This window comes from Aythya ferina (assembly GCF_964211825.1).
Source record: "Aythya ferina genome assembly, chromosome: 2".
Classification (NCBI taxonomy): domain Eukaryota; kingdom Metazoa; phylum Chordata; class Aves; order Anseriformes; family Anatidae; genus Aythya; species Aythya ferina.
The window spans coordinates 22357703-22369788 of record NC_140297.1 but is presented as its reverse complement, the minus strand read 5'-3'; the positions used below and the strand labels follow the sequence as shown (position 1 = coordinate 22369788).

Here is a 12086-nt window from a genome sequence, read left to right as displayed (position 1 = left end):
CCTTCTCCTAAACCACACTTGGAGCCATTGCAGGCAGTATTTTGTACTGATTATGCTGTTGCAAAGCATGAGGATGAAATGAGAATATGACCATGCCCTACACAAGGCATAAATTTCTTAACAGCTTGCTACTGCCAGCTACTGAATCTGAGCACCTGCTTGTCTTTCCTAACTGAAAAGGATGAATTTTAGCCCATACCCAAGTCTGAGAGGCTATTGTGGTCAGCAGACTTGCAGCATAATACAGCAAACCCACAACTACAGTGTCCAGAGCATGCTTGATCCTATATGCGAAGCAGTTCAGTGTGGAAACGAGTACCCATGCTAACTGGCCAGAAGCTTTCTGTAGACACTCATATAGCTGGAAAGCAAATGCAGCATGGCATGTGTTACCCTAGTGGATGTTCTTGCTCCTGCTCACCAAGTGTTGTGCAGATATTGCCATTTCACTACCCTAATACATCTTCTTCCCACATCACCTATATACACTATCTAGGCCCAGCTTGGGCTTCTTTGCCCTAAATTCAGCCTCACAAGGAAGAGAAGAAAGAAAGAAAAAAAAAGAAGCACACGGATCAGATAGAAATTAGCACTGTCTGAGAGATAAAACCAAGCACAAGTATTCAAAACCCAAAGTGCCCTGTGAATACTTAAGTGATGGACTATTTTAAAGGGGTCTTCATGGGGAATGTAACAAGCATAGCCACATTTGGATTCATACTGGCTGCACAATTTAGGCTTTAATGAAGCAAAATATATATATATATATATTTATGTTAGCCTTAAGCCTTCATATAGAACTCCCCAGGCTAATATGAGGCACCGGAAACAATCTTTCCATTATTTATTTATTTATTGAGAATATCTAACTGCAAACTTCGGTACACATCCAAGTTAGGCCTCAAACAACCAGGCAGTTTGAAGGAAAAAAAAAGAAAGGTGTAAGAAAAAGGGTTCCTTTACATGAGGCATCAGCTACATTCCTATAGAGTATTGCAGCAGGGCTTCTATTTTTTTTTTTTTTTCTCCTGGGAAATGAAAAATAATTGGTATCTGACACAGGACTAGAAAGAGCCTGTTCAATCTAACAGATTCAGTGCAAGCTCTGTTGTGAGACACTGTATTGTAAAGCAAGATAGACACTAAAATCCAGAAGGAGCAAGAGAAGTGAACTCTTACCTTCAAAGTCTGTCTGAAGGACAGAAGTTAAGAAAAACAAGACAAAGTTAAAACGTTTTTCTTAAATTACCCAAACTAACTAGAGCAAGTACCCATCAGGAAAATCAAAGCTTCACACTTGTCAGTTCAATAACTTGCCCAGTTAAATATTAGAACAGATTCTCTTAATCGTCTATATACTTTTGAATAGCAATGCTACTGTTGCACAAGTCATTTAGCATCCAGACCACATAGATTAAGGAATCTTTTAAAAAATACTTTGCAGATGACTAAGTTTTTTATTTTTTTAGAAAAACAAATCTCAAAGAGGTAAGATACACTGCTGTCAGATTAGCATTCAGTAATGGTCATGTTAATTGGACCTACGCTGTTCACCCATTTCCAGATGTGACACTAATAGATACATTCTATAGTCCTGCAGAGAACATATCTGCAAGTGTCATGCAAATGATGTTCTTTCTGCTATTACTTTAACTACTATATAGTGCAACAAGGATTTCACTTCAAACCTACGTATTTCATTTCTGACCATGCCTGTTCATCTTCTTGCATGATGATCACTCTAGAGGAATGAAATTTTTAAAAAGTAAAATAGTTCTGAATGTGAATTTCAGCCCCGTTGGCAATAACAGAGGCTCTTCAGTGAGTTAAGATGCAATAAATTACCCCCCTCCCCCAACTCCCTCTCGAGCTGTGTTCATCTCAAAACCTGGCATTTCTAAATGTAAGGTCCCTTTTCATCATTTTACAGAAGTGGTACACAAGTCACATTAAAACCAAATATATAAAAGAAACAACACATCAGGATTCAAGGAAAAAAATTTATTTTAGGGCTAACAAGTTGATAATAAATAAAGGAATATAATAATGTAGTAACAGATGTTCTCATGCACTTAACACATACAATAACGCTGGCTTACACTGCTGTCTGGACAAATTGAGAAGAGGTATTTGGCAATATAAGTTTGAATAGTTTAGAGATTATAGAACAAGAAATTCTGCTGTGTTTCTTTTTTTACAGTTCTTTTATACAAATTCAAATAAATATTAATACATCTATTTTTCCTTGGATTGTGTTCACTTTTAACATGCCTGATAACTAAGCCACAGTAATATACAACTGCCAAGAAATAGTATTTATGAGTTATACTTATTAACATTCCCAGAAATGTATCATATTATGTCACATTGTGCAAGCTCCTTAGGTAAGATCGGATTTTAGGAAAAACTGCAGAAGGTTTAAACTCATTTAAACATATCCAGTGCAAAGGCCAGTCTAGTCCACACATTATGGTACTGTAATGTAAGCCAATATAATTTAAATAATAAAACATGCCTATATGATTCAGAAGCTGAATATGTCTTGTGTTTTAAAGATCAGACATCTAATATGCAGATTCTGCAATATCAGACATTTTTCAAATCTTTATGAGATGGCAAAATAATGTTAAGACTTTATAAGTAGTTTTTATTTTCTTTTTTTTTAAGGGTAACTCACATTAACAGTACTACAGTGGCCAAAAAAAGACAAACTATTATAATAGAAATCAATCTGATTAAAAAATTAAATATTCCAATTAACACTGAAAAAGTGTTCATATTCATTATTTACAATTCATCAATGATACCAGTGTATAACTTCACACAGTCAAAGCATACCACTTTCCGAGCAAATACCAATTCGTCTATCCCCATTCAAGCATCCGATAGTAGCATGTTGTTTACACGTTTCATTCAGTTTAAAGAAGGAGATCGATCTGTGGTCCACAGTAATTCTATATATGGCCATTTGGTTTGCAAGCAGCGCTTTACAGGAGTGTCATCAGTCTGTAGCATTGGTTCTTCAAAGCCCATAACAACTGCTGTGCCTTCTACATACATGACCTGTCAAAACAAATCCAAATATGTCAGCTTATGTTTGTTCAAAACTTTTTTTTTCCTAAAAAAAGAATCAGATCCATGAAGATCTTTTTATTATTTATTTTTATTTTTAAATGAGATGAGGTATGAAATCTCTACTCAAAAAGCACAGCTGAAGAGCTGCAGTCCAGCCAACCTATTCACTATACTGTCTACAGTATGATCGTAAGCACAAAGCAGTTTCTGATTACAAATATATCCTTTTACAAGAAAAATCAATACTTTTGACAAAGCCAGTTTGAAGTACAAGTATTTTGTCTGCCACTACAGAGACAGGGAGTCAATTTTGCAACCTAATTGTTATTAGGACTAGACTTATGTTTCTTATATCTTACCTTTTCATTATAGTTGGATTGTTTCAGTCCGTTGTAATGGTAAACAGTGAATGACTCTGAAACCCTGGAGTCCTGGTAGAAAGAAAATAGTTCATTTAATGTAATATATACACTGTGCCTTAATAGTGTCTTTTCTTTACAACCAGACAGAAGCATTTAAACAGGAATGCTCAAGGAGTCTGCAGGAGTGTGCCATTTCTATTTTTCTTTCTCTTTCAGGTGATATATTGAAGATTTTGTTCACCTTGCTTTCCTCATCACAAATTATTAAAAGATGTCATTAAATTAACAGTTAAACTCCTCTAACACCCCCCAAACATTTTCAAGAGCTGCTCATGATCTCCTGTGTTCATGCAGACACTTTAAATCACACCTTCAGTACCCAGCATGTAGAAACTGTCCTACTCTTTAAAGTTAAGACACGTTAAGTAGTAGCCACAGTTGTGTGTATCTGTAACTGTTTGGATACTACTAAGTTAAATATTTACTAAGGACCAGATCCAGCCTCCAACCCTCCATGTGAAATCCAAAGAGAAATTTCTACTTCACATGCCTGCCTACCTGCAAACTAATTCTGAGGACACCTGTTCAGCTGATGCCTAACAGATGGACTGCAGTTGTCAACCTTTACCACTCCAGGTATTTAAGTCCTTTAGTCCTAAAAGGACTGAAACGTTTTGCATGTAACTGAATTAGGAAATGCAAATTAGGTGTAACATCATCTCTTTCATACCTACTGGACCGGGCTACAAACGAAAGCTTTTCCCATTTTAAAATATACGGCAATAAAGGCTGGAACGAGGACAGATCTGCTCAGGTTACAGCACATTCATCAGTGTACAGAAAGCCCCCATTCGTTTTCCTCCTCCAGAAGGATTCAGAAACTGTGCCATGCCATGGGTATCACGCAGCTAGGCTAGGCAGTAAAGGGAGGCTGGAGAAGAGAACTTACTGAAATTGCTTCACAGAGACAAATAAAACAAAGCCTAGCTGGGAAGGGAAGAGGGCACGTTCTTTTCCCTGATAAAGGGAGAAGGGATGAAGGAAGAGATGCGCTGGTTCCCAGTTCCTGTCCCACAGATGTTAAGAATTTTGTGCAGTAATTGTTTCCCAAATAAAAGGCATATTGGGGAGTTCAAGAACTCCCCTCTCCAAGCGACTACCTAACCACCAAAGAGTCATGCTTGCACTCTCAGCCTAAATGATTTTTGAATATTTTTCTAAGTCAACAGCTTTGAAAAGGAAAGCTGAGACCCCTTCTTCCTCCTGAGGTGGAGTTTAGTTCTCTCGGAGAGTAAGAATGAGAATGCCTTCTCAGGAAAGGAATTGATCTGATCTCCTGAGCACTGAGTGTTCAAATATTATGTAAAGGGGAGTATCAACAATTCCAACCATCACCGGCATCTGCTATTTTCTCATGGTATTTTAAAACAAGATATTAACATTAACTTCTGAAGAATTTCACTTTAAGAAATAATTCTGAACTAGCATGGGGAAGGGTTCCTGCTATTTAATCCAGAGACATTACAGAATATGTACTTTGGCTTTCTAAACTCTAAACTAGAGGTGCCACTCTAGATATCTGAGACCGAAAAAATAACTACTGGAATCTTCCAGATTAAATAGGATTAAATTGTATTCATTTTATAAGATATTTCCACTTCTGGAAGAACAAATGATAGTAAGAAGAAACAGCTGGGAAATACATAATGTATATTTAATTCTGTAAATCCCACGAAAATGAGCACTAACTCCTCTTTTTTCTTCTAGACCTGAATCATCTCTTAATGATGCATTCAGTCACTACCATCTTTGGCAGGGCATTCTTCTGAATGACCATCTCGTTTCAGACTGCGGTACTGTTTGGGTGTAATACTCTGTGCAACTCTAACAAAAAGAGTCTTCCTGAAGGTATTTTAAAAATACTAGTTTCATGTTACCTTGGTTGTAAAAATTAAGCCGCAGTTTCAATTATATGTTAAACCACAAAAGCCTCCAAAGGATTACTCCTCTCAGCCCTTCTCTTGCCTCCACCATTGCATCTTTCCATCCCTGGGAAATCCCTCTCTCTTCTGCTGTCACAAACGTTTGAGACTGCTCTCGTCTGGACCAGCTGCCTGCTCTGGTTTAACATACATCTGTACAGAGATGTTCCTCGTGGCAGGAGGAAGGCAGCATGACAGCAGGAGAATGTGACCCAGGCCAAAGAGAGAAGCGGAGAGCAGCACTAGGTTAACACGTGCTTCAGAGCAGTGGTGCAATCTTAATGAATCTATGGAAAATTACTTTCGAGCTCTCAATCTGTTTCATTACCCTGGCAGATACCGACTTCTACGCATACTAAACATAAATCTGTAATGACTTCTGCTTATACTGTTTACATGATTAGAGATGCATGGTTTTACATATGTTGCAATCTTTTCCTATTTGTAGCAATTATAGCAGACATTTGTAATATTGATAGAAACAGACTGACATTTCATTCTGAGAAAAAACAAACTCAGATGAACTTCCTTTTCTGGCTAGGGAAGTGGTTCAATTTCATATGCGACATAATTATACATTTCCAGAACATACGTTTTGAAATTGTCACTACAAGGGAGCTTCCTTCCAGTGTAAAGCTGACAAAAATCACAGATACGTTACACAAAATGGAAGTCTACAGTTTGTTATGCAATGCAAGAAGTTATTTACTGGTCATACGTGTCCATACAATACTTATTATTGAAAATACCTTTATGATATTGATCAAAGTGCTTCATGACCCTCAAAGACAAGTTAAAGAGACAGTGCTCTGCAGCAATGAAGCTATATTGATTACCTGCTCAGGGAAGAATTCTTGCAGAAAGGGACCCAGTAAGATGATGCCCAGCCCTTCTGGGTCTAATTTGGTCTTCATGAGGTTTACACTACGACAAAAACATCGGATATAAAAGTATGAGTAAGACGTCTTTACTCCTGCACTACTAAATTATGCTCTGCTACCACAGTACTGGCTGCCAAGGATATCAATACTATTCTATTTTTAATCCTGAGTGACAAAATGCACCAGAATGGCATGCCAGTTGCCAAAACACAGTTATTTTTAAGTAAAAATAATCTCTTATTTTAAATTAAATAAGTGATAATTCTGAAGGACCACCATATTTGGTAAAGTAATTTGAAACCCATATAATCTAAAACTAGGTTTATAGCCCAAAAGGCACTCTGCTGTCTTGTATGCATTCTTCAGCTATACATAAAACAGTCATCTCTCAAACGCAGCTCTGTAACTGCCAAAGAACCTGCTCTGAAACAGAGACCTGAAAAGCCTCCAGGATGTACTAAGCACATTGAAATAAAAGTAAACTTAACATTTCATGTATACATTGTGCCACTGATAACAAAGAAGCCAAAAAAAATTAATGCATTTATTAACAGTACACTGGAATAATCTGAAAGCCTTTCTGCATGAATATGATGTAATTTTGCGTCACTACAAACAAATGTCAATTATACCTTTATGATTCTACTTGAACATCATAGTCTACAGACATCAGATTGTCTAAACATTTATTTATCCTGTCCTTTTGTCTAAATTGCAAGCTGTACCATGCAGGAGAATGTCCTCACTGGAGACTGCCTCGCCCTGTGTACTGTTTCCAACGCTGTTCAGTAGTGGATGCTTACAACAGAGTACAAGAGGGCAAGAATACAGTGATACTCTTAGTTTACCCTCCCTGTTTCCAGCAGTCTGCTGCTTGAAGACATCTTCAGTGAGAGGCTATATCTAAACACACAGATGTATATTCTTTTTCTTTCCATGCATATGCCTGATTGGCTTTGAACCCATATACACTTGATGCATTTAATCAACTCCACTCAAATTAAATATAAGATACTGTAAATAAGCATCCAATGTTTTGCAACTGCTACCTGCTAATCCAGTTTGATGACACCTTGTTCTTGTACAGTGAGTAACAATGAACATAATTCTGTATTGATTTTTATGAAAATCCTGATTTTAGAAACCTCTCACATGCCACTGATTGTCTTTCGTTACTCATCTTGAGATTCCGAAAAGCTTAAAGCATTAGATAAGATGATCACAACCAAACTTTTTAGTTCTCAAACTAAAAAGTGCAAATACCACTCTTGGAAGCAATGCCTTTAATTTTACTTTAACAACAGTAACAGAACAGAAAGGTCTGTACATAATTTGAAATGTGTTATTTATACCTTTGTTCCACATGAAATGGACAGGGCAACTAGAAACAAAATAGAATAGGTCCTCAAGACAGTAACGTTAGACAAAATTTGTATTTAAGAAGAGATATTTCAAGACAAAATATTCCATGGTTTGATCTCCAGTGAGGTCTTTCCCATATAGCAGGCTGTCTGACTGTCATCCTACATCAGTTTATGTTTGATGTGCTAAGCACAATAACATAGGCCAGGGTTATGCCACAGATGCCCTGAAGGCCAAACAGCCAAATGAAAAAACTCCTCGATGCAGAAAGGGTATTTCTGCAGACTTATTGATGCAACAGAACAAAAGGCCAAAACAAAGTTTCTCAGACCTTTTAAATTAAGGCTTTTTTTCCCTTAAAAAAAAAAAACAACCCACAAACAAACAAACAAAACTTTTGCAAATTTCACCATTTACTAACATGACACAAATATTAGTATTTTTGTCTTGTCTTTCCTGGGTGTCTCTTGATTCCAATTTTCACTCTTCCTCCCCAGCTCAGTAAACTTCGCTATAGCTTGTAACATTTGGAAGACAGAAAATGACATCAATACATTTCATGTCTGTGGTAAGTACACTTGCAGCCTCAACAGCCATTGTACAGGAATGACTGATTTAGATTGCAATAGGCTAGAACATGCTCATGAAAGAGCAGAACCATCTTTGAAGATGTTAAAAAAAAAATCAAGCACATAGCTCTCCTTTCTTGGTTAAACATTTAGTGTTAAGACATAATTAGAAGGTAAGCTTTGACACTGAAGATTATCTGCTGTCACTGAATATTAGTCCCATCAGTCCATATAACATCTAAAGTAAGTAAGTGAAACCTTTTTCACTTAGTAGTTTTGACTCTAATCCTAGAAATGTGTCATTTCTGGAAATAAATATCAGTTATAAACAGAAGGCACCACATGCTGCTGGAACAAAAATGCAGGTGAAGCAGTTTCAGCTTTAAACTCTGTATATAAATCTATGTTAAACTGCCTACATGTACCTTAGTGATTTATCTTTTTAGTCAGTTTCACCCTAGTCAACATATAGGAATATATTCACAATGACCATCTCCTCAACACATAGTACTGACGGTAGTGTGGTTTTTTTTGGCTTCTAGTTATCACTATCAAAGCTAGAGAGATTTTAATTCTAATTCATCCCCCCTTCCAATTCACTGAAAGCTAACTTAGGCACTTCAAAATAACATCCTGTGCTCAGAGTACAGGCTAGAAAAAAAAATCCAGAAAAAAACAGTAATTAATATGTGGCTAACTGATACTTCTGTATTCTGAAATTTCATTATACTTACTATTCAGGATCTGAAACAAGGTCCAGAGCCTTCATTACATCTTCTAGGAGAGTGTCAGGTATAAAGCCATTATCTAAAGCAGTAACAAAGCTCATTAGGAAAAGAAACAAAATGCTTTCCAGGAACACAGAATTTACTCAAAAATACAAATATTGCACATCTTTATCTCTAAAACTTAAAAACACATGGTGGGGTTCTAGAAGGCACAGTTTTCAAGCACTTCTCTATCACTTTAAAAGAATGCAATACAAAAACTGTAGGTTTATCATTTATACGCTTAACAACTTAATACTTGCTAACAATTCAATCTCTATAGTAATCTCCACTTGATACATGGGGTAATAACTGTTATTTTTTTTTTGGTTTTGAACAGTTAAAATAATGACTGAATGTTACACAATTTGTTTTCCAAAACCTAAGAAAGTTTTCAGTTTCTGCCATATACGTTTAAAAACAATTTCATGACGAATGCAATCATAACAAATATTTTATGAAAGATTAATATAAGAGAAATCAAATTATATGTAAGCCTTTTGTTAATTAGAAACAATATTATGAGGTTAAAAAGCATATGCTCTAAGAACTCTAACTCCTGTTACACTACGTTGTACTCAATTCCCTTTGCTACAAAAAGTTTTCAAAAATTTGTTTCACTTATAGATTGAATGCTGTATTAAAAATTTCTTAAGTACTAAGTACTTAATTTGTCTATTAATCAGTCTGGGAATAAACAGTGTATTACCCTGACATAGAAAGCGCAATGGATTTGAAAGTGCAGTATTTAGAACAAATTTTATAAAATAATAATCCTGTTTATTTTTAAGAGATACTCCACAGAATGCAGCATTCATTACTCCTTGAAATATGTCTCTACCGAATGAATGCACTTCAATCCAAAAATCACACTTCAGCAAGACATACAGCCCTTACCCTCAGGGTCATATGTTTGGAAGACCCTCCTAGCTTGTTCTGAAGGCGCTTCAGGAGCAACAAGGGCCATATCCTTTGGAGAAAAAAAAAAAAAAAGAAAGAAAGAAAACTTTCAGGATATTCTTAATTCAGATACAGATTACTAAGGAAAAATTTACCTATACTACACAGCTTTGGACCTTAAATGAATGCAAATTAAATACAAGAGAAGAATAACTGTAAGTACTTTGAAAACAGTGACTTAAAGCTATCAAGAACTATGTTGCAGACTATTAAACTTCCAGACAAAGCTTACGTAATTTTTAATGCAGATGTCATGGCACAGAAAAACTACTTGGAGTCTGTGCATTATATAGAGATTTAAATTTATAGTATTATTCTTCATATCCGAAAACACAAACAAGTAGCAGAGGAGTTTAGTGAGTGTACTATGCATGCATGCATTACAAACAGATAAGAATTATTTAGATAGAAAGCTGCAAGACAATGTTTTGAAGTCTATTTCACAGGCTGCCAGAACACAAACTTGTTAGTTGCATGAAAAAAATATGGTTCCAATAGTAGCTGTTGTAATGCTTTTATTTATGGGCTTTTCATCTCAAACACAGTTTTGTTTTCCAAAACTCATATACAGGAGACATTTTCTCTACTATCGTAAAATGGCAAAAAGCATATTCCTCTGGTTTTGTGCCAAAAACATTATGAAAAAAAGTAAAACTGGTAAGCTATTCGTGAGAAATAAAAGGCGATAAAAAGGGTAAGAAATGCACCGTACTCAGCACACCCTTTAGCTTAAAAAGGTACCAAAACCTGAGATTAAAATGGAACATAAAACACCAAATAACTGCTCACTAGGAGTACCTGAAGCCCTCATCTCCTCTTAAAAGTTACAACCATGTATGTTATTTTTCACACAGAAAGGGAAATGAAAAACTAAAACTTACAAAGGAAACACTGCATTTGACTATGCCCCCCTATAGTTTTGCTTTCTGTCAAAGTAGAAATGTAATGGTACCTGCTCTGCTATGGACAGGAAAACAAACAAAAAGTTGGCTTTCCCCTAAACAACAGTAAACATCAAAAATGTTTCTTCATATTGTATGAAGCAATTTTTATTTTTTACAAATCAGTGTTTTAAAAAGCATACAACCTTTTAAATTCCAGTTTCAGCTCAACTTCACTTTCTGCAGATGACATTTTTTTAGAAGAGAAAATCACCATATCCACTCATTATACCTCTATGTGCAACAGTTAATCAGAGAAATGTAGAATTCAAAAATGCACAGGGGCTTACTGCTCTTTGAACAGATTAAGAAAACCACTTCAGGGAAAGAACAGAGGCAAACCATAGATTTTACCAGAACTCCACTCTTATCCATTTTCTCTTAATAGCTGACTCCAAATCAGCCAAGAACTTTAAGTATACACCTAACAGTATCCAGCATGCGCTTAGAAAACTTCCCTGAATGAAAGCCAGCTGCCTAGAACACACAAAAAGGGGTAACATGCGACACAATACATTTAAAAATATCAAGCAAGTTTTATTTTGCAGACATGAGAGATGCAGGTCTTACTGGCATCAGGCGCATACAATCATGGGTTAGAGTTCCCCTAATTTCTGCACATGGGACAGCCAATATTTGGTCTTAAAAAGGATTGTATTTAAAAGTTAGAAGGAGATATCTGAGCTGCCAGCCCATCACTACTAGAACACCAGCCCGTTATACTTTCTCTCCTAAGGGCTGCTCTACTGCTGCATGACACCACGCAAAAATCTACATTACGGAGCAGTGTGGTGCCTGTATGGAAGGATCAGGGTTCAATCTGCTGTGATCTATTTAGATCTATCCATATTGCAACTTAAGTGGTAATAAAGTTTGGGCCAAACGCCAGCCCTAGATGCACACTGTGCAGAAGCAAAGCCAGCTGCTCGTGTCCACCCCTCTCTGAAAAGCAGCATCCCAGTGCGCAACTTCAGCACGGGCTCCACAGCTAGAGAAGCTTTCCGCACATCTGTTGGACACTTGATTGCATGCAGCAGGATTTAAAGGATCAATGCAGTGGGAATTTTCCCCTCAAAGAAAGCTCTGAAACATTCTAAGTCCCTAACGCACATTAATCCAATGAATCACGTCTGCTGGAAGCCTCCTAGTTCTTAAGACGTGAAAAGCCCTTACCAGGACCAAGCCAA

General features: G+C 36.4%; 1 protein-coding gene across 3 annotated transcripts in view; it reads right to left on the bottom strand.

The window, feature by feature from the left end:
• Nucleotides 1–1986: 1986 nt before the first annotated feature.
• Nucleotides 1987–12086, bottom strand: part of MINDY3 (MINDY lysine 48 deubiquitinase 3) — a 49755-nt gene continuing 39655 nt past the window's right edge. For all 3 annotated transcript variants that reach the window (XM_084508182.1, XM_084508183.1, XM_084508184.1), the window contains 5 exons: nt 9896–9968; nt 8966–9038; nt 6256–6343; nt 3435–3506; nt 1987–3063 (listed from right to left, as the gene is read on the bottom strand). In XM_084508182.1, the coding sequence (XP_084364308.1) occupies nt 2914–3063; nt 3435–3506; nt 6256–6343; nt 8966–9038; nt 9896–9968 (456 nt within the window). In that variant the 3' untranslated portion in view covers nt 1987–2913. The remainder of the gene's footprint in view (nt 3064–3434; nt 3507–6255; nt 6344–8965; nt 9039–9895; nt 9969–12086) is intronic.